The 27,405-nt window shown below is 56.2% G+C and overlaps 1 protein-coding gene across 14 annotated transcripts in view; it reads right to left on the bottom strand.

The window, feature by feature from the left end:
• Window positions 1-27,405, bottom strand: part of CELF4 (CUGBP Elav-like family member 4) — a 299,993-nt gene that overhangs the window by 5,566 nt on the left and 267,022 nt on the right. For 3 of the 14 annotated variants that reach the window (XM_055324366.1, XM_055324368.1, XM_055324364.1), the window contains exons 4-13: window positions 25,326-25,454; window positions 24,979-25,058; window positions 24,404-24,547; window positions 23,152-23,299; window positions 21,087-21,236; window positions 17,285-17,350; window positions 16,168-16,251; window positions 11,096-11,179; window positions 6,088-6,166; window positions 5,523-5,694 (exon numbers count right to left, since the gene is read on the bottom strand). In XM_055324366.1, coding sequence (XP_055180341.1) covers window positions 5,523-5,694; window positions 6,088-6,166; window positions 11,096-11,179; window positions 16,168-16,251; window positions 17,285-17,350; window positions 21,087-21,236; window positions 23,152-23,299; window positions 24,404-24,547; window positions 24,979-25,058; window positions 25,326-25,454 — 1,136 coding nt within the window. The remainder of the gene's footprint in view (window positions 1-5,522; window positions 5,695-6,087; window positions 6,167-11,095; window positions 11,180-16,167; window positions 16,252-17,284; window positions 17,351-21,086; window positions 21,237-23,151; window positions 23,300-24,403; window positions 24,548-24,978; window positions 25,059-25,325; window positions 25,455-27,405) is intronic. The other 11 variants (XM_055324369.1, XM_055324365.1, XM_055324367.1 and 8 more) reach the window with 5 other exon arrangements.

Raw genomic sequence — 27,405 nt, 5'->3', positions numbered from 1 at the left:
CATACCCTTTGCTTTGCTCCTTAGGTGGCCCACGTGGCCAAAGTGACGCTGCTTCCGGGCATGTGAAGCCTTCCTCCCAGGCGCTGACCCAGGAAAGGGCCCAAAGGAAGACTGGGGTGCACCCTGTAGGGTGGGTAATAGGAAAAGGGAGAGTCCACCAGAGAGGGGAGTGCTAAGGCCCTGGGTCTCCAGTCTCTGCTGCTGGCACCTCCCCTACTCTACCTCGTCCTCCTCCAGCCCCTACACCCCTGCATGTACATCTCCCTACACCCCTGCATGTACATCTTTCTAGACTGACCTGCCTTCTTTACCGGTGGAGCCCTAGGTGGCTGAGGCTGAGTCCCCTTCTCTGTCAGGTATCATCAGATTTTTCCATTTTGAGTTATCTTCTGCACTCCTTACCACTTCACGGTCCTTTGCCCCAAGCTGGGGTTTTGGGGGATTCCCAGTCCTCCCCCCTCCTCATGGTTATCCCTGAGCTTGCTCCCCAGCCCTGGCTTCCCCATGGCACTCAGGCCTGTGCGGAAGCCTCTGTACCTGGCTTCTCTGCAAGGGTTTCAATCCACCAGGCTTATACACAGAGCAGACTTCCACTCTCAGCTTTGTGTCTTCCTTCAGGGAGTGTGGAAGGGGAACTGGGATCTGAAATGTCACTGTGGATAAGCTACCAAGTGGCTGAGGGCTGACTCTATGTGACGCCTATACCCAGCCTCCGGCTCCGCCTTCACTGGAGAGTTCTTCCTCCACAGACCCCTGCCTGCCTGCCCATCCAAGCTGGGCTCTTGCACTTCCAACAGGAGATCTCTCACACTCAGACCAGGGCCCACCGCATGCCTCAGCAGTGCTGACATGCCACCCTCCCCTGCATTTCCAGCCCTTCCCCAAAGAAAACCCTTAGACCACCCCCACCCCCCCAAGATAGCCAATGGCCTGGTCCCTTTGGGTGGGAGAAGAGGCCTCAGAACTGAGGAGGGCAGTGCCACCAGGTATTGTGGCAATTGCAACCAAGGCACCTGGGAAGCCCCCCTTCTTTCCCCACCCCCTCACTCCTGAGCACCTCACGGGTGCCCATTCCTCCCCATTGGACGTGCTCCCTTGCCTGCCATCAGGTTGTCTCTAAGCGGTCCTGGGGTGGCTGCGCTGTCCTAGGTCCTGAAGATCCAAGCCTGACCATCACACAGCACCTCCTCAAAGCCCAGAGTGGGGAACTTCTCCTAAACACTCTTGCCCCTCACACACACACTGTCACACTCATCCAACCCCTAAGGAGCCTCCCCAGGGCTCTGCACGTGCACAGTGGACTAGCTGACTACTCTCTTCATTGGGGAGCAGCTGGACCCCTGCCTACAGGGGTGACCCCTTCTTGGCCACCCTCTCAAAGATCCTCACAAAGCACAGTCCACGAGGTGGCAGCAGGGTCACTGACCAGCCAGGGGAGCTTGAATCAGGCCTGGGCAGTTCCAACTCACGACCTGGGAGAGGAAATTCTGGTCAGCTGAGCCCGTTCAGATGCCAGCTTCTAAACACAGCTGGGTTCCAGCTGAAGAAGGCCCAGATTTAAAGCCGCTGCCCAGCCCCGTTCAGGTCAGGCCCACAGCACCTGTACCTGCACGGCTCAGAGCAGATGCTGTGCAAAAGCACACTCAGAGCCACAACCCAGGGCCCACAACTCCTACTGAATTCAGACACGCTGCTCAGTGTCCTCCAAACACAGAACCACAGTGGCAGGAGCCTGTGAACCTGCCCTCAGCTTGGGGACCAGAGCGTGATACTGATCTCTGTGGCAGAACAAGGGACTTGGGTATTCTGCTCACTGGCTATGGACTGGCATGTCCCCATTTTTGTCCAGTCTTCCTACCTTTTCTTCCTCCCTCTTACTTTCCTGATAGAGATTTCTTGGAGAAACCCGCACCTTAGTAGAAGATAACAAGCCCAAGCAGCCAGAGGGGCAGGGGTAGCAAGGAAGCCAGGAGTGTGTGGGGAATCACACTCTCAGAAGACATCAGGGTTTGGAGACCCAACCTGACCCCACCCTACGCCACCCAGGCCTTACATTATGGAACCGCAACACCCAACCACACTCCCCACAGCTGCCCTGCTGGGGCCCCCTCCTCCCCTAGCCCTGCCACTCTTCTCCTCCTCCTCCTCCTCCTCCTCCTCCTCCTCCTCCTCCTCCTCCTCCTTCTTTCTTCTTCTTCTTCTTCTTCTTCTTCTTCTTCTTCTTCAAGATTTTATTTATTTATTCATGAGAGACACACACACAGAGAGGCAGAGACACAGGCAGAGGGAGAAGCAGGCTCCAAGCAGGGAGCCCGACGTGGAACTCGATCCAAGGGCTCCAGGATCACGCCCTGGGCGGAAGGCAGGCGCTAAACTGCTGAGCTTCCCAGGGATCCCCCCTGCCACACTTCTGTTCAGACCAGGCTCTGGCCCCCAGCTGTGAACTGCCTTCAGCATTGTGGGTGGCCAGCGGGGCCCTGAGATCTCTCCGCCCAGTCACCACTTTGCTCCTAGCTATGGCTTGTCCCTCCACCCCTATCAGCTATCCTTGCCCTTTTAAGCACCCAGGACTCATCATTTGCAAACACCCTTTACTGGCCTGCAAAATCGTGAGTTTTTTAGCTGCTTTTGCTTGCTGTTTCCTCCACTTCTCACTGCAGTCCCCAAGCCTGTGCTTTGTCTCAGCATCTCCTTCTGCTACAGCCTCTAAAGTCTTAGGTTGGAAAGCCTGAAATCACTGTTTGTTAAGATGCCATCTAAATGGATTAAAGGTCAACTTTATTTGTAGGAGTTATGTTACATCATAGTGTTTTAGAGAACTGTTTAGTAGGGAGGAACCCAGAGAAGTGAGATATCATGACATGTTCCCTCAGATATTTAGGACAAGACTCTGGGGTGTGAGGGCTGGGGTGAGGATAATTGGGGAGGGGGTGTCATTCTCCTTACTTAAAGGCATTTAGGAGCACAGCTTCTGGAACTAGGCTCCAGCTTCAAATCATAGCTCTACCACTCAGTAGCTGATAGTGAGTAACTTAATCTTTTGTGCTCATCTCTAAAATGGTAATAAAAACTGTCCCCAATTAGACAGTTATGCCTTACACTTGCAACCTGTAAGAACTTGGCCTCACGTATGGTAAGCACCCCTCTGCTCCTCTCAAGCCCTCACTCCAACTAGGACTGATGGATGGTTCTACCCTGTGGGCCACGTCTTACTTTATGTTCCAAGCAACAAATCTGTCTTACTTACCCCCTCCCCTGGGAACTTCTCTGACCTATAGGTTCTATCCTTGCTTGGGTTTTAGTTGCATGTAGGTCTAGGAAGCTAAGACAGGCTGCTTTCTTGGGAGGCACAAAACGCATCCCCAGGGGACCCTCAGAATCTCAGGGCATGGCCCTGGAGCACTCCCTCCTCCTTAAAAATCCTCTGATGACTCCAACACTTCGGTTTCATTAGTGTAGACATGGAAGCCAAAGAGGTCGTGCCTTAGTGGCAGAGCTAAGTTTATCTACAAGAAAGTGCTCTCTCTTCAAAAAGGGCTACTTTCACTGACTGCTCCCCCCACTCCTATGGAACTGCACCCACTCATAGGCTGCTTCCTGCAGAGCCAGAAGCTTGCGCTGGCAGGATGGTGACCTATCCATCTCTGCATGCCAGCACCAAGACAAGTCCCCAGGGCTGAGAAGTGCCACACTCTGAATGAACATCTGTGTAGGCATCTTCACAAGAGCCAAAGATGGGCAGGGGCGGGAACTCAGGGGTGGGTTTAGCTTTTCCAGGCTTGCAGAGATTAGAGGCTCAAGCACCCTTTTTGAGTGTGGGTGGACAGAGGGTGTTCTGCTGGTAGTGGTAGGATTTGAGGGGAGACTGGGAAACGGGAGATCTCCCTCCCAAACTCCAGACTCTGAACCTCCATGTGAATGTCTAACTCTCATGTGCTGCGTCTAGTCTTCCCCCCCAACCCCCCGACCCCTCTTCATCTCTGGTCATGGCAACTCTACTCTTCCAGTCACTCCAGCCAAAAGCTGGGTGTCATCCTTGACTCCTGTCACACCCGCCTCCAATTCATTATAAAAGGCATCCTTGGCTCTGATTTCCAAAAACGTTAACACAACTCCCTCCTATCACATTGTCTGCTGTTGCCTGGACTGAGTGGTCCATGCACTAGACTTCTGCTTGGGGTCCTATAGTCTATCAACACAGCAACCATCAATCACGCTGAAATGCAAGTGGGTCACACCACTCTTCTACTCAGAGCTCTCCAACAGCTCCCCAACACCCACCGCCCCTCATTTCAGAGGGGAAGCCACAGTCCATACGATGGCCTGTAGGTACCACATGAGGTGGTGGTTCTCCTCACCTCTGGGATCTCCTCGCCCATGCTAGCTCCCCTCCAGCCACTTGGTTCTGTTGTTCTCAAACAAACCACCTGCCCTCTCCTTGGAGCCTTTGCACAGACTTTTCCTTCAGATGAAAGACTCACTCCTCCAGATGCTGGCATGACTCCCTGCCTCACCTTCTTCAAGTCTTTGCTTGAATGTCACTCTCTCAACAAGGCCTATCGTTACTACCTGATTTAACTGTAACCAGCAATTTGACACGCTATGTAATTTACTCCTTGGTTGAGAGATGGGCATTGTTTATTGTCTGTCTTTCACTTCCAAGGACAAGGGTTCTTGTCGACCTTATTTGGTGCTGAGTCCCAAGGACCTAACAGTGGAGGGGTGGCAGGGCAGAGGGCTGGGAGGCCTGCCTCTGGCCTGTGGGTAAGCTGGGCCGACAGGTACAGGAGTCCACAGCAATGTGGGATACCAGGCTGCAGGAGGGCCTAGCACATCTCACTCTACCCCCACCCTTTCCCAGGAAGCCACTTCACCCAGGGGAACAAGTGGCCTGAGAGAAGAGTAGCCAACTGAGTCTCCAGCGGCAGGGCAGGACCCAGACTGAGCAGGAAGGGATGACAACTGCCCACTGGCCACGGCCTCTGCAAAGCAGGCAAGGTAAGTGGCCCCACTGCTAGGGTGTCACCCTCCCCAGCTTCTGCCCGACTGACTGAGCTACGGAGAATTGGAGGGGTGAGGGGGTCAAGTGTCCAAAGGCCACCGGCCCTTAAGGCAGGAGTGATGGGGAGGGGAGAGCCAAGGAGCCTAGGAGAAGGCCCCAGGAGACACGGACAGCTCCCCCGCCCAAAGTCTCCCAGCCCTGAGCTTGCCACAGGCTCACCGCAGGGTTTGCCAGCGGAGGCCGGGAGGCACAGCCCAGGGCTCGCCCCGCCTTCTCAGAGGGGTCCCCCCTCCCGCTCCAGGGGTGGCCACGCCCACTGGCGCCGGTAGACCGCAGCTCCGGGCCCGGCCCCGGCACTCGGGGAGCCGCCGCGGGAGCTGGGCGCAGCGGGTCCAAGGCAGGCGAGGGTCCGGCTCACGAAGGCCAGAGGCGGCGGCGGGTCCGAGCGCTGTCCCTTCCCCGGCCCCGGCCCCGGCCCGGCCCCGCGCCCCGGCCCCGCGCCCCGGCCGCCCGCGGTCACCTGTGCGAGTCCTGGTCTCCCCCGGGGGACGCTCCCGCCGGCGCTCAGTAGGGGCGATTGGCGTCTTTGGGCCGCTTCAGCTGCACCTTGAGCCTCTTCATGCCGATCTGGAAGCCGTTCATGGCCTGGATGGCGGTCTGCGCGCTGGCCGGGTTGTCGAAGCTCACGAAGCCTGGCGAGACACGAGGGACGAGGGCCTGGGTTTCCACGGGGCCGCCCCGGCGGGCAGCGGCGGCGGGGGCGGGGGCGGGGGCGGGGCGGGGGCGGGGCCCGGGCGGGCGGGGCGGGGCCCGCGGCCCGGGGCGGGCGGGGCGGGGGCGGGGCTGGCGGCGGCCCCTCCCCGCGCCCCCGCCGCCCCTCGGCCGAGGGGGCCTCGAGGCTGCTCCCCGGGGCCCCGCCCGGCCCGGCCTCGCCCCCCCAGCCGCGGGCGCGCGCGGCCCCTCCCGGGGTGGGCCTCGCGGCTCCACCGCGGCTTTGGGGGCGCCACTCTCCGGGGCGTCCTCGCCCCCCACCCCGGCCGGCCCCGGCACCTCGGCCCTCTCCCTCGGCGGGAGGGCGGACACACCTGCGGGTGGAGGAGTTTATTGGACACTGTCCTCCCTGACAGGAGGGGGCCTGGCAGCGGGAGGGCACAGGGTGCCGGCCTGGGGAGAGAGAGGAGTGCGAGGGGGAGGGAGGGGGCACCCCGAGAAAGCCTCTCCACCGCCGTTTCCAGCCCCCCCCCCCCGCGAGGGCCGCCTGGCCGCGGGGCAGGGCCGGGGCTGACCGTCCTCGCGGGCCTCCCCCCTCCCGGGGCTGGGCGCGGCCGCCCCCAGCCAGGCTCCTGGCCGACACCTGCCTACATCTGCGCCCAAGGGCTGTGGGCACCTCCCTTTTATTTAATGAAATTCCAAGCCCTGGGAGCAGGCGCTCTCGCCCTGGATTCTAGGCACCACCAACCGATGCATCCCCCCGTGAACCCCTCGTGGTATCTATGATAACAATACTAGTAGAAATGAGCACTGTTAGTAATAAGTTAGCGGAGAGCCTTCTCCGTGGACCAGGCACTGCAGAAGTGCTTTCCGCGGGGTCACTCCTCCCGACATCCCAGAATCAGATACAGAAACATCTATGGCTCCCAGTCAGGTATCTGAAACAAGCAGTTCCCAGTTGGGGATGGGTAAGGCTCTGAAAGTCAGTTTAGAAGCCACCCTTTGGGGACTCTGAATGCATCTCCTTAGAGATAAACACTACATTTTACATCAGCATTTCCTAAACTGGCCCTAACGGTCCTCCTGAGAAAGGGGCTTCTGTGGTCAAGTAAGCTTACCGCCATGCCCCTCTGGGACAGTTCAAGGCACATTAACAAATAACCCCACACACACACCTCCCACCCCAGGTTCTCCAGTAAATAAACCTTTATAGCTTTGTTTGCCTAGTATTTCCTGGAATTTATTTTACTTTAGAGGCCCTTTCTCCTGTAAAATGGACTTAGATCCTGCGAAATATATGAAACTAAGTTTGGCGAGGTTCCCAGGCCATTCTGCAAACATGTCTCATTTAGGGTGCTTGTCCCCAAATGGCCTCTGGGTATATAAGTGATAGATGTGCAGACCCCCACTGAAGCAGGAGCTGTTTCCTTGGCTAACTGTCCATGGTACATTGGGCCTGTCCTCAACCCCTCCTTCCCTCACCCTCCCCATGCGGTGACTCTTTTTACCTCTGCCCTAGACACCACCTCCGCTGGACTCTTTCCCCTTTCTCTTGACTCCTTCCTGCTTTTGCTTACATTTGCTCACACCTGCTCTTGCTCTTGCAGCCGTGAGCCGCCAGAGACGTGTGTGTGTGTGTGTGTGTGTATGCGCGCGCACACATGCAATGAGTGTACTCAAGAATGGGTGCACATGAGCTCAGATGGAATTGGTGAGTCAGGCCCAGAGAAACATAACCGACATCTGTACAAGTCCATATGCCAAAACAGGAGAGATTCCGGATCGTCCATAGTCAGAGATCAGCACAATCACCCCCCTGGCCAATCCCCCACCCCATCGACCTCTATGCCTGATGACTGCAGTCAAGTCTTAGCAGAGCAGAACAGTTTTCACACGTGTGAACTCATTTAAGTCTGTTACACAGCTTGCTCTCCTCCAGATTTGGGAGGGGTGGTGGAACTAAAGCTTCTCTCCCCGCTGGGACCAGATAGCCAACTGAAGGTGACAACCCTCTCTCTCGGACTCTACCTCGCCACCTGCCCCCTGCCCTCCGTGGCACCGTTTTGCAGGAAACAAGTGTGAGAGCAAAGCAGGGAGGAGTTGGGGAGAAAGATAAAGAGGCTGGAGGTGCTATCTAGGGCAGAGGGGTACAGGGAGGGACAGCCAGTCAGTGGGGAGAGTGGAAGACAAGAGGTCCTGGAGGGAAGAAGCCCAGCCTTCCTAGGAGAGGTTAAAGTCTCTGGAAGCTCAGAGGTTGGGAAGGGTTCCGGGCTCAAGGGAACTTTTCTTCCTCAACTAGTTTTGGTAACTGGTGAGTAGTCAGGGCCACTGGACAGGGCTCTGGACACCATCTCCCATTTTTCTGGTTTCCAAGACTGTGTTCCTCCTCCCAGAACCTCCTGCCCCATCCCTCCCAGCCCTGAGAAGACTCCTGCTTCTCAGACTGTGGGAAGCTGAGTGCAGAGGATGGATGCCCTCCTGGTGTCCCCCCAGCCCTTCTTACAACATAGCAACCATTTATGCTGCACATCAGCTCAAATGTGGATGATTCTGTTTATGCTTATAAAGACAAGTGGGGTCTTTGAGGGACTCACTTGAACATGGAACCACATTTACTCAAAGACAATCCCCCCTTTGGGGAATAAATGGGGCTCTAGCACCTCCTGAGGGTCTGCTCTGGGAAAGCCCCTCACACACACCACCTCCAGTAACCCTCAGAGTGCCCCTGAGAAATGACCACCAACATCCTCATTTCACAAATGAGGACACTGAGGCTCAGATTGAAATGCCCTGCCTGGGGGCGCCTGGGTGGCTCAGTCGGTTAAGTGTCTGCCTTCAGCTCAGAGTCATGATCCTAGGGTTCTGAGATTGAGCCCCATGTCCAGCTCCTGCTCAATGTGGAGTCTGCTTCCCCCTCCCCCACCTTGCTCATGCTCTCTCTCACTATCTCTCTCTCTCTCTCTCTCTCTCTCTCTCTCTCAAATAAATAAACAAAATATTTTTTAAAAAATAAACAAATGCTCTGCCTAGGAATGAGCCCTGGGGTTTGGCCAAAGCATGGAAGAATGAACCCAAGGGGCTTAAGGAGGAAGCACCAGGCAAGGCTGGCCTGGCAGGAGCCCATCCTTCTCTAAGGCCAGTGGATGTTTAGGCTAGAAGTCTGTTCAGGAACAGAGGAAAGATCCAGAGTAGAGGTATACAGAGGATGATTTTCAGAAAAAGCAGGGAAAAAACTTTGGTTCTGGAGAATTTAAATAGGCAAATGGCGAGGGCAACGTCTGGGGCAGATTCCAAGTAAATGCCTTTGAAAAAATGGGCTGTGTTCTCATCAGGGCAGCACAAATGCTCTGGGGATGTGTCCAGAGACTAAGCCTGCTGCCCCGGTGCTCAGCACTTCGTGGGCTCTTAGCAGTGTCTTCTGACGTATGTGACATCTGAGGCTTATTTAAAGAGCAATTGCGATGATGTCCAGTTTATTGTTCTTACATCTGTAATTGTAATTTGTCAGCAGAAATACTAGTCAAATGGGGGGGGGGGTATGATCCTGTCTTTTTCTTTTGCCCTGTTGTCTCAAACCCAAAGAGAAAGGAACTGCCAGGATAACTCTATGCCCTCCAAGAACCCCACATATCCTGTGGCAGCTGCCAGAGGGAAGGGGACAAAGGTACCAAGATCTTGACTGCTTTGGGGAACATGCTCTAAAACCTCAAGCTGTTCACGGCTCTGCCAAGTTGGTCTCCAAACCGCAATCTCCCTAACATGTGTTGCTAATGTTGTTACACACCTGTGCAGTCTCCCCTCCCGCATCCCAAGCTGTGACCGGGGTTCCCCAGGCAAACAGGCCCCTATTCTCCCCTTCCAGGCCCAGAATCTGGGGTTCAACATGGAGATCTAAGCTTCTCAGACAGCTCTGGTTCCATGTTGGCTCTCTGGGGACTGGACTCCTCATTCCTTGGGGACTCATGAGTGGATCTAACCTCAGGGCAAGGACCGATGGAGGTGGAAGAGGAAAGGGAATAAGGAGTGGTGGGGAGAGGTGTGAGAATGAGGTGGGATTCCAGGAGGTCTAAAGCAAATCCAAACACAGGATGCCTGATTGAATTCAAATTTCAGATATACAATGAATATTTGTTTACTGTTAGCATATCCCTAATATTGCATGGAACATAGTGCATATACTGTCTGGGACATACTTACAAAAAATGCATCCATTGTTTATCAGCAATTCCAATTTCACTGGGCACCCTGTATTTTATCTGACAAGCATACTACTAGATCCTCCCAAGTCCTCTGTCCCATCTAGCATCCTGCCACCATGCACATTTCCTAAAAGCTGTATTTTCATCCTATTAGTCTCAGGTCAAGGACCTCCCATCATCTCCTACTGCCTCCATCCCAGAAGCAGCATCCTCTTCTGACCGGTCAACCCTCCCCAACACAGCCCCTCCCTCACTGCCAGCCTCCCCTTCTCCCTTCTCCCAAAGCCTCCTGCCGCTTCCTCATTCACTGTCCTTCCCCGCAGCTCTGCTTGGGCACCCATTCTGTTCTCCCTCGCGGACGGAACTCCCTCCCCTTCCTCACATCTATTTCCATCCACCTGCCTTTCTCTTTGCTCCATTACTTGGTGCCTTGCAGACTTCAGTGCTGCGGAGTAGGCATGATTTTCAGCTAAGCTCAGACCTGAGGCTTCCTGAGGGCAGGACCAGTTTGCTCTTCCTGACTCCTCAGCAATGTGGCTCTGGTGGCCTGAGGGAGTGGTGGGGGAAGGAGGGTTCAGTGGATGGCAGGAGGGGAGCAAAGAGCAGGGTAGACAGAGAAGGGCGGCAGGGGCAGGATGGAGAGGTGGAGGAGGCCAAGGGGCAGGCAGGACAGGGGCCTCAGCTGGACAGACCCCCACCCCAGGGAGCATGCTCAATGTCCACCAGGGTCTCTATGACTGTAAGAGGAGGGGATGCTCAGAGAATGGACTCTGCTTGATGACCCCCCCCACACACACACACACCCTGGCCCAAGGTGACTCCTTCCCCTTCTAGGTGGGTGGAAACTGGTCCTAGTGGAGGGCTGGGGGCGGGGAGGAACCTATAGGGGACTTGGGGAGCTAGCAGGGTGGAGGGGCAGGAGTGGGCAGGGAAAGCCAAGAAGCCAAAAGAACAGTAGCAGAGAGAGGAAGGGTGGGAGATGGAGGCTGGGGGCTGGGCCTTAGGGAGCACCTGGGGTGGGGGCGATGTGAAGGAGCAGGTTAAAAGCAGTCGGACACCGGTAAATTGGTGCTAGCACCGCCCTGTCCTGGGTGAAGCTAGTTGGTTTGTTATCTTTACCCACCAAAGCATTTACTTTGGTTAGTCGCCCGATCCACAAACACTTTCGAGGAGATGACATTACCGAAAGGGAGGAACATCTGCATCAGCTCAGCGTCCCCAAACTCCTGGGGCAGATGGTAGATGAACAGGTTACAGCCCTCGGGCCCTGCGGTGGGGGGAGGGGCAGGGAGGAGGGATGGCAGGGTGGGGTGGGGAGAGAGAGACAGAGGAGAGGTGAGCGAGTTAGGCAGCGGCAGCAGGGAGGGGGGCAAGGTTGGGAGGGGGGGTCTCATCCAAGATCCAAGGGCAGCCACTGAAGAGTGGGAACTGCTGAGCCCCAGTCAGAGCTCTGGTCTCCGCCCTGCCCTTGGGCAAGTCACTGAGCCTCTCTGTGCCTCCATCACCTTCGCTGCGAAATGAATCTGTCACAGGGCGCCTGGCGCCTGGCTCCAGGGGCCCAGTTAACGAGGGAAGGGGGTAAATGTGCCAAGGCCCGATCAGCGGGGGAGAGGGGTGCTGAGGAGAGGGAGGCCTGGGAGGGCCCAGCCGCCTGGGCCCAGCCCCTGCTCTGGAGCCGCCCCGGGGCAGCCAGGCTGGTGGAGGCAGCCAGGTGAGAGGCCTCATTCACTTCTGACCTCGGCGGCCAGGCCTCAGCCCTGAGCTCGGTGGCCGCCGCTCTGGCCCATCTTTCTCCACAGCCCGCAGCTGCTCCTTCCCATTGCTGCCCGCGGGCCCACCTTCCCCACCCCAAACCTCACACTCAGCCCCTGACCTGAGTGCAGAAATCCAGACTTGCTCTGCCTCCTCCAGCAGGCCAGGTGCACAGGAGGGGCTTCCCGGCTGGCTGGGCCATCAGCCTGGGTACCCACATGCCTCCTTACGTGGAGCTCCCCACTCCCGCCCCCCCACCAGGATAACCACCCTGCCCCTTCCATAGCAGGAACTACAGGCCAGGCTCCTCTAAGCCCTCCGTGTGTATGTTAAGTTGCTTAGTCTTCCTGCAGCGCTCTGAGGCAAGTGCTATTGTCACTCCCACTAAACAAATGAGGCAATGGTGGCCCAGAGAGGTTAAGTCACCCGCCAGAAGTCACACAGCTGGGGGTGGGTGGAGCCAGGAAACGGACCCAGACCATCTGCCTTTGTAGTCTGTGCTCTCCTCTCTCTACTTCTCATAAGTCTCCATGCCCCAGAAACACTGAACACCGTTCAGGCCTTTGGATTTCTGAAATTTCCAGATGGCTAACGAGTTACATTTTTTCTTTTTAAATGACCAAAATGCTCCATTTCCACTTTGAAATAGAAATCTTTCCAAAATGATTCATCTATTTCTTGCCATCTTAAACAGAGCACGCTACGTATTTTTAACCTTTTAAAATGTGGTTGTTCCAATGATTGTTTCCAACCTGTGGAGGCCACGCAAAGGAGGCCGCTGCATTTGTTAAAGATGTCCAAGAACCAAGGTTCTGACCAGAGGCTGGCAGCAGCTAAGCGTGAGCTCAGAAGTGAAGGTAGTAAGAGGTGGGCAGCTCCGTGCCTTTCATGAGGGCCAGAACCGTGTGGTGCTTCCCTGGGGCAGGTGAAGCTGCAGGTAACCCCCTTGGGGAGCAAATCTCTCGACCCTCACTCTCCTCCTGGCTCCCTCCTCTGACCACCAAAGCCACCCTCTGAGCATCTGACCTCCTGGGTCCCAGGTCCCCACCCCGAACCTTCTACCGGCCCTCCTCTCACCCTCAGCCTCCCCTCCCTGCACCACGGTCTCCCAGGCAAACTGCCAGCTGGCGGCGCATTCAGAACCGGCGCAAGAGTGCTCCCTCCCACTTCCTGGGATCTCCGCTGTGGAACCCCCCAAGCACTGGGGTGCCCTCCCCTCACCCCATTTCCAACCATGCCAGGTACTCACTGGTTCATACTCTGTGAATGTGTCCCTTGATGGTCCCCAGCTAGATGTGAGTCCCCATGGGGCAGGAACCAGCTCAAAGGCCTAATCTAAGCCACACCTCCTCCAGGACTCCCACCCAGATACTCCCCAACCTCTCTCTTCCGAGTTCCTTAAGTCTACAATTTGTGGTCTGGGGCTCTTTCTCCTTTAGGTCTGGGAGGTTTCCTCTCTAGCCACATTGGGAGATCTAGGGACAGGGGCATTTGCCTTCTCTTGTCCCCCAGCACTGCCTTCCTTCCTCCTTCCAGCTCATCCGTAAGGTCTTCCCTCACTGTTCCACCCCACACAGCCACCTGCCTTGAACTTGGGACCCTTGCTTCAAGTTCTGCATACTGCTTTAAGTGGATATTATGTTTATTCAACTTAAAGGTTCCAGAAGCCTTTGAGGGCAAGACCCATAGGCTCATCTCATCAGTATGGTATGCAGCTGAGCTTCACAGGACCAGCTCTCCTGGCTCCAGCCTAGCACCCCCATCCTCCACCCCTCAACAGGGAGCCTACACATTGCCTTGTACTCCCAAGTCCTCCCTGCATTTCCTCATCCACAGATCATAGAGCATCCAGATAGATGGCATCAAGGACTTTGGAGATCAATCTGGTCCCACCCAGCCTTCTGAGAAATGGTGAAACAGAGCTCCAGAGACAGAAGGTGGCTACCCTGACCATACTGCAGGCCTAGGTGGAGCCAGGACTAGAGCACCCCTGAGGCCCATCTGTGGAGCCTCCTGGCGCCTCTTGGTTTCCAGGCTCAGCTCAAAGACAAAGTTCTGGAAGGAGGGTCTCTCCAGGAACCCGAGTGTCCAGGTATATCAATGACATTACACATTGGGGAGATAACCATGATAGAAAGGGCCAACCACTGGCATGGCTGGAATAACACAGCCTTCTTTCTCACCTATGCTTCATGCAATACTATAGACATGGCTTTGGGCTGACTCCATCCCACCCTAGCCTGTCTCCCCTCCCCATCCCATCCCCAGGCCCCAGCTCACCTCATACTTCGCAGCCCCCACACCTTTGCTCCTGTCCTCCCTGCCTTGACTGCTTGTCTCCCCATCTCATCTCTGTGTGCTAAAGATCTCATCCTCCCAGGCCCTCGAAACCTTCTCTGACAACCCTGTTCCTAGCACCCTGAGCTCACCCTTGTATGAAGCCTGGCTCTGTACACATCTGGGTCCCTGATTCAGCCCTCCTCATGCCCTGCTCTCTCATGGTGCCTCATCCTGGGCTCCAGACAGGGAGAGCGTGGACAACAGTGGGAGATCCCACATCTAAGAGGTGACTGGAGAGGGACCTGGGGAGCAGGGCACAGGGGCAGGGGCAGAAACCACGCAGAGATGGAAGGAAGGTATAAGAAGTTCAGAGTGACATAAATGGGGTGGAGCAGAGTGTAAGGGGGGAGGAGCAGGGGTCAGATGGAGGGCCTCACTCTGTTCAAGGCCAGTGCTAGGGACTATCCTGTGTTGGTCAGAGCAGCACTGACCTGCAGCTGTGTGTGTGTGTGTGTGTGTGTGTGTGTGTGTGTGTAGCAGGGTTTAGAGACCTCTAAGCCCACAGGCCAGAGTGATGCAGCATGCTGACTGCAGGCTGACTGCAGGCTGACTGGGGGGGGGGGGGTAGCCTGAGGCCAGTGGGGTGGTAAAGGCAATAGCGCCTGAGGGCACAGTGCTCTGTTCTGGGCCTGGGAGGGATGGGCAACCCTGGGGCTCTTGACGCCACCCCTTGCAGCTCTGATCTGACTGCTCTGATCTGACTGATGTGGCACTAGAAGAGCTGGACTAAGGGGAAGAGGGGTAGGGGCAGAGCAGGCTGGAGGGCCAAAGCCCAAAGAGGAGACCCTCTGGTAGAGACAGGGCGTCTGGACCAATCCCCAGGCCGCTTCAGCAGCAGGGGGCCTGGGTGTCACCGAGAGCTAGAGAGGGCTGTGCTTCCAGGCAGCGGGCATGGCCTGCCACACACTCCTCTGACGTGGCTCTCCTGGGCAGGAAGAGATGATGATTTGGATCTCAGAAGCTGCCCACTATGTGTAAACTGGGGTGGTGGGCATCATGGGCAACTTTGGAGGGGGACAGTTTGGTGAAGGAAGGGCTGTATGCACACCGTGAAATCCATAAGAAATTGCTGGAGTCCCAGTCAGACCTGAGCTCCTTAGAGCTTCATGCTCGCCAACAACCAATCCTCACTACCCTCATTCTACAGGTGAGGACGTCAAGGGCAAGGATGGGGAGGTGCCATGCTGGAGTCAGACCCAGACGGATTTGCTTCAAAGCCCAGGCTCTCAGCCATCTGGGGACTGTGTGGGGCCGATCTGACCAAAGAATTTGGACTCACAGAATCCTGGGGTCCTTTCCAGAGCTGACCTACATGTTCTCGTCTGCTGCAGGGACTATGAGGTGGTTAGCTGAAAACCACTAGGATCCCCTGGCCAAGTGGGCTCCTGGGGCAGAGGCGGTGGTCTAATTGGCAGGGTGACTTTTGTCGTGGGACAGGGAAAGCAAAACGTGGTTAGTATTCCTGCTTCTCACACGGAGCTCTCTGTGTGCAGGCTCACGGAAGCCCTGAGGGTGACCTTATTTCTCCAGCCTCCTGTGGGGCTCGAGGCTCTGGAATGGGAGGACACTGCTGGTCTTTATTAGATCCCAGCCTCCCAAACCCCACTGGCCTTGCCTGGCCTGCCCTGTGCCCTGTGCACACGAGGACCTCTGGATGTGATCTCCCAAGAATCCCAAGAACCTCTTCTTCCACTCAGGCTGCACTGAGGCACTCCCACCTCTTCACCTGGCCATGGAGTCCCAGCCCAGGAGCTCCAGCTGTCTCTCCTGGTCACCCAGAGGATCCAAGTTCTCCTGCCCGTGATGAACAGATCTCCCTACTCCTGCCCCACCTGGAGCATTCCTACTCCTTCCCTTCCTCTCCACTGGCCAAATCCCGCCCATTAGAGGAGGGGGGATTCTTGGACCCCACCTCTCCCAAGATTCTACCTTCCTGACCTCCTACCACTTGGGCTTATGGAGCTGCTGCCCCTGAGAAGCCCACCTCCATGCTTGGATTAGAGAGTGCCACATCTCGCAATCCCGCTGTCTTCCCTCACCCTGCTCCACACAACACACAAACATGGTCACCTTTTAAAAGAAACACCCCAGCCAGAGGCCCAAGTGACCAGCCTCTTTGGGGACAGAAGGGGGTGGGGAGGAAGCCCCAGCTCAAAGACTCACCTTCTCTCTGTTGCTGGGGGATCATTGGAGGTGGCTGAGGAAAGGCCTGGCTTATCTGACCATAGGCAGCAGGGTAGGCGGCTGCTGGAGGGCCAAAGAAAAGAGGCAAGAGGGAGAGACAGCGACAGTGACACGGAGAGAGACAAAGGGAGAGGCAGGGAGAAAGAGAGAAACTTCAGTGTTGAGCAGTAAAAGCAGACCAGCCAAAATAGCATTTTAGCTTAGCCACTTAAGATAAAGCCAGCTCAGTATGTGTGTGTGTGTGTGCACGCGCGCGCAAGTTGGGAAGGGGCAAGTTTATTCTGAAACAATGGACAACCCACCTGCATAGCTAATCCACAGTAACGGATCATCAAAAACACTGGAATGCCCAGACCAGATCACCCACTCTATCTGGAAGCCCCGTGCTCTGAGCCCCTGCTGAAGCTGGCACATACACCCTCCGCCCACTCCAATGGCACCTATGTGGGAGGTGGGGCGCCACCAGAGGTGTGAGCCTGGCCTCAGGGATCCTGCCAGGGGAGGGCCCCAGGGGCACAGCACTAAGTGGGACAAACCTAGTGCTTTCTACACTCAATCGGGAGAGGGTCAGAGGTGACACAGGAATAGCCAGCCCCTTCCTCAGCCTGGCCTGGTTCCCAAAGGTGCAGGATCTGAGGTCAGAGCTCAGGGGTCCCAGCAGGTGAGAGAGCTTCCCCTGAGCTCCAGATGTGAGAAGCCAACTTCACTGAAACCCCCACATTGCCCTCATGGGAGATCTCTCTGGCTCTTTCTGAGACTGGCCCAGCAGGGATGAGATTATGGTGTGTGTGAGAGAAACAGGGAATCGTGGCTGACAGCATGCCTTGGGCTCCCTTCATTGGCTCACCTGCTCACCCCAAGGCTATCTCTTCTCAATTCTTTCTCTGCCTCTGGCTGCCTCTCCTCCCTTATTCCCTGTCACCTTGCTGGAGCCCCACTCCTGCTGCCTGTGTGTGTCGGAGGAGGAGTACTCTCCCAGTAAAGCCCTCCCGCCTTGTCCTCCCCTGCCCCTCCCTGCCAGCTTGGGGCCCAGGCCTGGGGTGGGAAGGGGACACTGGTACCCGGGCATGAGGACTGGGGATGTGAGGATACTAACGACCTGCGTACTGCTGCACTCCAGCGTAGGCCTGCTGCAGGGGGTCCGCCGCGGTGGGGCTCTGCGCTGCAGGGGAGCCAAGGAAGCAGAAGTCAGCAGTGCCCACCCAGACCAGCCTCACTCCAGCCATGCCCACAAGGTGATGCTGGGGCCGCATGGCTCCTCCCAGCCACTGTGGCGTCTACCTGCCCCCACCCTGACTGGGGCTGCAGCCCTGGGCAGGGGGTGGATCATGCAGAAGGCTGGGAAGGGCTGACAAGGAGATGCAGAGGAGGGCTCCACCACGAAGGGCTTGGTGGGAAGATACTCCCGTGACCTGGTGCTGAGAAGGGCTGAGGGAAAAGAAAGTGAGCAAGGGGGCTAGAGGCTACCAGGGAGGTGGTATCCTCCTCAGGTATTCCCAGCATGAGGCATGGGCAGATCCCAGCTGGCTAAAATCAAGGGCCCGGGAGGCTTCATCCTGCCACTGTGTCCTCCTGGGCCACCCATGCCTGCTCAAACACGGGCACCTCTCCAGGATCCATAGGGAGTTTGCACAAGGCATGGAGGCCTTGCACTCCAAGGCCACACCTGGGACACCTGCTGAGAAGCGGGGCCTAACCACACATATAAGATCTGTCCCATGGGCTGGGAAAGGAGGAGCGCCCGCAGAAACAGAAGAGCCACATGACTGAGGACCTTTCTCCTACCCGATGTCATGAGTCTGGGATGTCCTCCATTCAGTGGGAGGAGAGGAGCCTTAGGCTGAAACTCTGGGCAAGGAACCTGGAGAAGCTGGACCAGGGAAAAGGCTTGGCTCATATCCGTGGCCTCTGCTGTGTCCACAGGGCTGTGGGGAAAAGCCTGGCGAATGTGGGCACTACCTTTGGTGATGAAGGCCACTGATGACTGAGGTAGGAGGGGGCTGGCCCTGGGGAGGTGACACATCCAGCCTCGGTGTGTTTGAAGCAGACTGAATAACACAGCAAGGCAGACGGAAAATTATGTGGCCCTATCTGCCTGGCAACCCAGGCCAGCCAAGCTAACTGGCAGTGCTAGGCTCTGGGGCCCCCAGACCTGGAAGACTTCCCAAACTTCCTTTCTGAGCTCCTGTCCCTCAAACTCCGAGTAACATTCTGCTAGAACAATAGCATCTGAGCTTCAGCGAAGCCAAGGGAAGATCCTGGGGCAGGAGTCCTTGGAGACAGCATGGATGGCAGTGGGGAAGCTGAGCCCAGGAGGGCACTGCTCAGAGTGGGGAGCTGACAATGGGTCAGGACGCAAGTCCCCTCCTGCCTGGGGTTGTCCCGGGACAAAACCCTATCCCTCTGTGTCCCTCACAGCAGAGACTGGAGCCAGGAGCTCTCAGCGGTCAAGGGATGATGATGATGTGCTTGCTGGGCTGGTCTTCTCCTCCCCTGCTCCCTGTGCCTGACTCCTCTACCGGCCCCAACTCTGTGGATAGCCACGGCTAGCTTTGTCCCTTTGGTCCTCCCAGCTGCTCGAACACAAAGCACCTTTATGCAAATTAGAAAAAGGTGTCTTTTCCTGTGGCCAGTGTGATGGCCTATGCAAAATATAACCTGCACAACAAAGGGCAGTTCCCCGGGCACAGCGTCAGGACCACAGCAAGTGCTCTGCAAATACTGCCATGTAAGGAGCCAATGGTCCTTAACATTTGTGAGAGCCGCCCCTTCAGGGGTGTTACGTGGCAGGAAAGGTCACACTGTGTGCTTCAGACATGATCTCCATGAGTGAGAGGAGAGAATAGAGAAGCTACCCAGGGGTAGGAAGTGGAGAAAAGCGTTTCTGAGACCCCTCTCTACTTCTCTGCTTAATGACCTCATTAGTAACTGCCAAAGAGTGAACACTTTGAAGGATCTCGCTCATTACAGCAGCTCCAAACTCTGCATTTAAAGATGGTAAATTAATTTTTTTAATGTACTACTTTTCTCCTTTCCTTCCCTCCATCCCTCCCTCCTGCTCTGTCAGGGAATTGTTTATGGGATGTGGCAGATTGTTACAAATGGGGAAGAGGAACATTTCCAAATTCCATGAGGGAGACAGCTCACACATGCCAGTTGGGGGTGGGGAAGAAACAGGTTTGTCAAAATCCAGAGATCCAGATGGGCTTGCAGGCAGGGAGGAGGGCAGAAATGAAACCACCCAGATGTGCTGGGGACTGTATCTCCCAGCCCAGGAGCCTGAGCAGGGAGGAGCCCAAGAACCAGGAGATTGGTGGGGTCTCTCCCACCTCCTGGCCTGCCAAGCCCCTCCCTGCCTCCCTGGCCAGCCTGGAGTCTTCATCCTTCAACGACATTCCAGATCCTGTGGCCCTGCCACTTCCCTCCGAGCCTCTCTGGCCTCTTCTCTAGGCAGCGAGAGGAGAGGTGTGGAGTGAGTGCCAGGATCAGATCAGAGACAACAACAAGGGCAAAGTCAAGAAATTTCCCTCTATTTCTTGCTAGCACAGTGACCTTGCACTCGGCTGCTGGTGGAACTTTCATATTCTACAGATGTCTGGGCCTCACTCCAAACACTGAACTCAGAATCTCTGGGCTTCTGTGATTTTACGAAGTGACACAGAGGATTCCGATGAGCAACCAGAGTAGAGAGCACTACTTTGCCCCCAAGCTGACCACCTCTGACCCAGCTGGGGCAACCTCCTCACCAGACCCTGGGCCCGCAGGACAGCCCCCTCCACAGGAGTGTGCTCCTTGTTCTTCCTCACCTCTCTAATTCCTACCTGCCTGATAGAGTTGATCTGGGTCTCCTCCTCAGAAAGCTCTGTTGGGCTTCCTCACCCTACAGAATGCTCCCTTCATTTGAATCCTTCAGCACCTCAGGCAGAGAACATTCACTCTTGATGACACTCTGTTCTGCTTTATTATCTCATTACGCTGTCAATGTATGTTGTATTCCTGACTGATGCTGACCACCCAGGGGATAGGTCCATGTCCCAATCTCCTTCCGGGCACCCCCCCCCCTTTCATCTAGCACAGGCTGGGCACCTATTAGTACTTATAGGGACTCTGTAACCTAATCATCTGCCCTCCGGGAAGGAGGACAGCACTCTTCACATCTCTGTCACTTTGCCCCTTGCCAGTCTACTCTCAGGCTTTAGCTCCAGCTTTTCTAATGTCAGTCGCTCCTGAAACCCAGAGAGAGCAGCTGTTTCAAGTCAACTGGGCACTCTTGCCACAAGGGTAATGCTAAGTTTGAGAGAAACAAAGTTAATTCAAGAACAGGCTTCCTGGATCTCCTGTGCCAGAATTTATGCAAGAAGCCCTCGGGTGCTAGCCAAGGTTCTGATACACTGTCCGAAGTGCTGACCGTGGTTTTGTATGGATCCAGGGACCCAATTGGTACACACCGGCCAGACTGCCAATGTATATGCCTTTGCTTCCTTCCTACAAGAATTTTTTCTTACTTAACTCAGTACGATTATCTTTTTTAGCATCTACCTCCTCACTTCCTATAGGTCAAATTCACTCTTAATTAATTTGCAGTTACTAGCCTCTCTACCTGGTTGTACAACTGTATCTATTCTCTTCTCTTTCCTGACAGAGCTCCAGGAATGGGCTTCTTTCTCACCCTCAGATGGGCACCTCTCCAAGAATGAGAATTTCATCTCATTTTCCCAACCAGGGGCTCCCTGAAGGAGGGTAGGAGGCTAGCTCTCTCTAATCACATTTTGGGGTTCTCCCATGGAACAGGCAAGAGGGCAGGAGCCATATGTTCCCTGTTATAACACCAAAGGCAGAGACAGAATGGATGAGGAATGTTGTGGCACGGGGAAGGAAGGGCTACCAGATATGCTTACCTGGGTAGGGGTGGATGCCATTAGCAAACACAGCTTCCGCAGCAGGTTGCCCGTTGGCCTGTGGGGGGAGGCCGGTGAAGCCGTTCACCCCAATGGGGGACGGGATGCTAGGCACAGCTGGTGCAGTGATGCCCGGAGGGGTGCTGCCACCTGGTTCCAGAGGTGAAGAGGGGTGGAGAGGGGCAAGCAGAACAAAAGTGAGGAAGGCCAACCCATGGAGCTCCACCTGTTGGCTCCAAGAGCCTGAGAATAGATCTAGACTTTACCTACCAATTCAATCCTATCTGTGAATCATGCCTTGGGTTATCTCCCTGCATGGTAACACCACTCATCCCAACTGTATCCATTCTTCAAGGCAGACTCCAACTCCAGCCTACCCCATAAAGACTTCCCTGACCAGTAACTGCAGCATGACTTTGGAACCTGCAGCACATAAACTTCTCAATGTCCTTGACTTTGACCACACTTAATTTTCCTTTCATCTTTTTCAGTGGCTGTTGCTCACCCTGGCTAGGTCAGGATGGGGTGGTCCTCATTTAGCCACTAAGGAGCTTCTGAGTTGTTGGCTCTGCTCTCTTGTCTGAATCACCAAAGGGCTGATCTGCCTCCCCACCCAGGAATTTTGCTACTCAGGTGGAGGAGGTCTTAATTCTGATGTTGCCTTGCAATTAAGGAGAGAGCCCTTTGCAGAGTCCACAGTTAGCCCTGTTCATACACAAAATAGACACTTCAGCCTCCTCCAATGGAAGCAAAGGTGATTCTCATTGTGGCAAGGGTAAAGTCAGGGACAGATGATAACACCGTGTGCCTTCCCTATGCCAGAGGTGGGTGGAGCCCCAAGTGTGGATGGCATGGTGATTGTATTGGAAAGGGCCTTCCTCTTCATGTAGGAAGCAGGGTCCCTCTACAGCTCCTGGATGTCAGGAAAGCTGCTAGGCTGGTGTGGGTGCAGAGAGCCAAAGAAGCTTGATGAATGAGAGCTTGGGGTGTTGGGGCCAGCCCTTGGGACTAGAAAAGAGTTTCTTAATTTTGGCACCATCAACATTTGAGGCCAGATATCTCCTTATTGTTGGGAGCTGTCTTGTGCATTGTAGGATGTTTGGCAGCATCACTGGCTTCTACCTACAAGATTACAGGAGCAGCTCCCTGCCCCCACCAGCTGTGACGACCAAAGTGTCTCAGGACATTGGCAGATGTCCTGGGGGGCAGCGGGACAAAGTTGCCCGGGTTGAGAGTCACTGAACTGAACAATAACTAAGATCCAATTAAGAACATGCTTTGTGGGGAGCCTGGGTGGCTCAGTCAGTGAAGACTTTGGCTTAGGTCACGATCTCAGGGTCCTGGAATGGAACCTCACATCAGGTGCCCTGCCCAGTGGGGAGCCTGCTTTTCCCTCTCCCTCTGCCTCTTCCCCCAGTTCAGGCTCTCTCTTGCTTACTTTTTCTCAAAACAAAACATACAAACAAAAAAACCCTCCTTAAATTTTTTTTTAATTAAAAATTTTTTTAAAAAGAATATGCTTTGTGAAAAGGGTTATTTCCAAGCTCCCTGTCCTTTAATAACTCCTGAGGTCCTCTCCTGCTTGTTGTGCAGTTGTCTTAGGAAAAGCCAATGAGTCAAGGTTGGGTTAAAGAAAAATGAAAAAACGGGGCTCCTTCTGTGGTCAGGTCGGGAACCTAACAAGGTCACAGAATACGCAAGGCTCTTTACCCCCTCAGACCTCAAAGGGAAGTGTTTTCATGTGAATTTCTTTCTAGAGATCTATAAAAGAGATGAAGATTACTTACTTCCTGACATGGCTCAGTGACTTAAATGAAATTGTCACCACCCTGAAATCATGTCATTGATAGCATGGGGCCTGCATCCCATCTTCCCTTAAGTCCCTAGGGACTGGAACATTCTTAAGACAAACTTCTGGAGGATGAGGCCTGCTTGGGCCCATACATGTGTGCTCAGGCCATAGGAAGGTCCACTGGTGGACAAAATTGGCCCATCAATAGGTCCCACCCTGAGCACAGCTGTTTTCCTGCCTGGCCAGACCCTGTGTGGGTACCTGCGCACTCACCTGAGGTTGGGGTCATGGGTGCGGCCGCCAGGCCATTCATATTGAGGGCCGCCATCTGCTGCATCTGGGCGGCGGCGAAGGCAGCCATGGGGTTCAGGTAGCCGCCCTGTGCGACTGATGCCATTAGTGCCGCTTGCTGCTGCATCAGCTGGGGCAGAGAAGTGGAAAAAATATCATGCGCTTCCAGGGGGGCAGCCCTCCCCACCAGGGGCTCAGTTCTTGGACACCAGCTTCCTGGGCCCTGGACTCCAGGGAGTTCAGCTATATCTCTCCACGCCCACCGCCTGAGAGCACCGTATTCATAAGTAATGACAGGGTCTAGGGACTCTAAAGTTGTAGAAAGAGGGGGGACTGGCTCCATGGGTGCTGGTCAGCCCTGTGAAAGGTCTGTCATCCATGGAGATGTGACACCCAAAGCTCAAGAGACATATTAGATGAGCCTCTGTAGGACTAACTTGGCATGGATTTGTTTAAAATGGTCCTAACTTGGGAGTCTAGGGTAGAAGCAGCAGGAGAATCATGAGTAGAACTCTAGGCACCCCAGTGTTCTCAAAAAAGGTGAGTGGGGATTGGGTAGGTTGTTGACATGGCCAAGTTTGGACACTGCTGAAGAACTGAAGTGAGCTTACCTCTTTGGAACGGAAACCCTGGCCTACCTCAGTGCTATGCGTGTGGGGGCTGTGGTTACAAGTCTGGGGGGCAGCTCAGGGGAGATGTGGACAGAGCCGGCTCCAATGTGGAAGAAAGAAGTGGGTGGTCAGCAGCAAATGGCGGGGTCTGGGGGGGCACTGCAGGGGAGGTGTGGACATGGAGGGCCTTGGGGGCGCCTCAAAGGACCTCTGCAAGGAATGCCCAGGGGCCTTAGGACCCCCTTCCATGAGTGAGAGCAAGAGCGGTGACACTCACTTGAGCCTCTCTTGCCACTTCCCAGTGGTGCTTCCTAGGGTTTGACTAGTGGAAGAGCACTTGCCTGGCTCAGAGGCCTTCTCTCTAGCTTAGAAAAGGACAGCACCCCCCCCTCCTCCTCCTGGCAGCCACCCTGTATCAGCCTAGCCTTGGCTTAACCCCCTCTGGCCTCTACCGCCTGGGTTCATTCCTCAGCACTCATACCCCAGGGCGGCAGGATATTCTGGGCCGGGAGCAGGGCTCCCCTCGGCGCTGTTAGGTGTCCTTGCTCTGTGGGGCTCTGAGCAAAGTGAGCTGGGGAACAGCTGCGCTCCCCCCAAACCCGCCGGGCTGCGCCCCCACTTACTGCCTGTGCGTAGGCGCCGTAGGCCCCGAATGGGATGGCCATGGGGTTGAACATGCCCATCTGGCCGGCCATCTGCTGCATTCGCCGCATCGTGCGCTCCTTGTCGGTGTCGGCAAACTTGACCACCAGACTGGATGAGGCTCCCTGCAGCCATTACTGTGCGTGAGGCCCCCTCGCCCCAGCCGCCTCCCCTCCCAGCTGCCCTTGCCCCCAGCCCGGACCCACCCGACCCTCTCCAGGGGCTGGGGGGGCGGGGGGAGGGACCGGGGGCAACCACTCCCCGGCGGCCTGGGATCTTAACCCCCCCCCCCCCCCGCCCCGCGAGCGGGTTTTGTCTAGGAGCAGTCCAGTTCCTTAGCATCTCTGGGCCTCGGTGTCCGGGTCTGAAAGATGCCGACGGCGATGGAGCCCTCCCGCCTCGGGGGGGGGGGGGGGGGGGCGCTGTGAGCCGCGGGCGGCGGGGGGCGGGGCGGCGGGCGGCGGGGGGCGGGGCGGCGGGCGGCGGGGGCGGGGCGGCGGGCGGCGGGGGCGGGGCCTCGGGCTCTCGGTCCCTCCGGGCCGGCGGCCCCACTCACCGGCATCGTCTGGCTGCCGTGCAGCGCGTTGATGGCGGCCTGCGCCTCGGCGTGGGAGGAGTACTTCACGAAGGCGCACCCTGGGGGGACGCGAGAGGCTGAGCGGCGCGGCACGGGAGGGGCCGAGGGGACACGGGAGGGGACACACGGACAGACGCGAGGAACAGACACCCCGGCAGACCTGGAGGCGCCGAGAGCTCGAGGCACCCTTAGGCCCCCCGCCGCCGCCTTCCCGCCGCCCCCTCGCCGCTTCCAGGCTCCTCCGCCGCGCGCAGGCGCGGGGCGCCCGGACCCCGCGGGAGGCGAGGCGGCCGGCAGGGGGCGCCCGCGGCCCCGCCCCCACGCACCCTTGCTGTTGCCGTCGGGCCCGCGCAGGATGGTGCACTCCTCGATGTTGCCGAAGGCCTCGAACAGGCGGCGCACGTCGTCCTCGGACTGCTGCTTATTGAGCATGCCCACGAAGAGTTTTCTATCTTCTGGAACAAAATTAGGAGATGCTTACCCGGGCCTCGGGGAGCCGGGCTGCAGGGCACCGCCGCAGAGGGAGGGGGTGGGGGAGGGAAGAGCTGGGCAGGGAGAGGGCTCGGAGCCCGAGGGGCAGGGCTGGGGCGGGGCGGAGCTAGAGCAGGACCGGCCACAGGGGGATGGGAGGGGGAGCAAAGCCGGAGGAGGTGAGGAAGGGGGGTTGGGTCCAGGGAGCCGGATGACAGCGACTGTGCCCCCTCCCGCCCAGAGGGCAGACAGCACGCAGAGGGAGCAAGGCCACTGGTCTGGCTGCTCACCTAGGGCACACAGATGGCACACGGGTGGCACACGGGTGGCACACGAGTCACCCGGCACTCCCTTCCTCCATCCTCTTAGACACACGCTAACTTCTTGAGCCACCTTTACCCACAGATGCCAACATTAACTCTCAACAGTCAAATCTGCCACAGGGCCTTTGCAGAGGCTGCTCCCTCTGCCCAAAGCGCCTCCCACATCACAAGGCTGAATTCTTCTCTTCTTGTAGGTCTCAGTTTAAATATTGCTTCTTCATCGAGATCCCTCCTTCCTGCTCTCTTCTACCCTCTGTCTCACCTCCTCATGGCCCAGATTTCAAAGGACATTTATGGCCTTGCCTGTGTAGCTGGCTTCCGTCTAGCTCCCTGCCCCCACCCCATCTCCTCTCCCCGGGGGAAGAGACCAGGCCTTGGCTGGAGCCGCGAAACCTGGCACATAGTAAGCCTTCAGGACAGGGGCATGGAGTGGATGAATGAATGCCCTGAGCCATTCCCACGGTCACACCTTCTTTCTGTCTCACATTGTTTTCACCTCCATCTGGTGTCCCTTTCGTGGTGTGGCCCTTCCTAGTTCATGCTGCAAAATTTAGCCCTGGGCACTTTTGGGGGAGACCTGTTCCTGAAGGCTGGGTTCTCTCACCAGCATCCCTCTAACCTGTGTCGAGTCCCAAGTGGTTTGTTGACCTCTTGGTTGCATGCTTAGGGTAACAGGGATCATCACATTGGACTATGTGGATCCGCCACAGCTTGTGACTGCCAGATTTCCCATCCCACAAGCTTAGGGCTAGGTGACCTTAACTCCTCCCACTAAGTTGGGGCTGGGCTCCCTCCCCTTGAATCTGGGCGGGGCTGCGACTGCTCTAACCAATAAAGAATGGCAGAAGGGATGCCTGCTGATTTCCAAGCTAGGTCATAAAAGGGATCCAGTCCTACTTGGTTGTCTTTGGGTAGCTTTCTCTAAGGAAGCCAGGCACCCTGCTGTGAAGAACTTACAACTAGCTCACTGGGAGAGCCCCCGGCTGACAGCCCACATCACCCACCAGACATGGGATGAATGAGTCTGCAGATGATTCCAGACCCCAGCCTTTGAGTCTTCCAGACACCCTGGAGCAGAGATAGGCCTTCCATGCTGTGCCCTGTCTGAATTCCTAACCCGCAGGATCTGTTAGTAACAAATGGTTTTTTTACACCACTCAGTTTGGGGCTAAATTGTTATGCAGCCACAGTAGCTGGAACAGAATCCCTGTGGTAGCAGCACTCAGCAGGTACTCACTAGATGTTTGTTGACTCTTGAATGACTGACAAATACAGGGACACATAAGCCAAGGCTGCAGAAATAAATGCACACCCCCAAATTGCAAATGGCCTTGGATGTATGGTTCTTTGGAAGGTGAGAGCATTCTGGGACCGTGTCCCTCTATACTCAAGGTGGCTGATACCTCCTGCCCCAGGGAGCCCCCCCCCTTGCCCACACTGCCAGGTGAGTTCACACAGTGCTGAGGGGCTGTCCTGAGGTCCAGAGCAAAGCAGAGGAAACCAACAGGCCCCTGCACTGCTTCACAAGCCACCCCAGAGTCCTCCTCTTCATGAAGCTCTGACCTCTGCCCTCCCACTGAACACTGGGACCTTCCTCAATGATGAAGCCACC

This window comes from Nyctereutes procyonoides, unplaced genomic scaffold (genome assembly GCF_905146905.1).
Source record: "Nyctereutes procyonoides isolate TBG_1078 unplaced genomic scaffold, NYPRO_anot_genome, whole genome shotgun sequence".
Classification (NCBI taxonomy): domain Eukaryota; kingdom Metazoa; phylum Chordata; class Mammalia; order Carnivora; family Canidae; genus Nyctereutes; species Nyctereutes procyonoides.
This window is presented reverse-complemented; position numbering and strand designations above follow the sequence as displayed.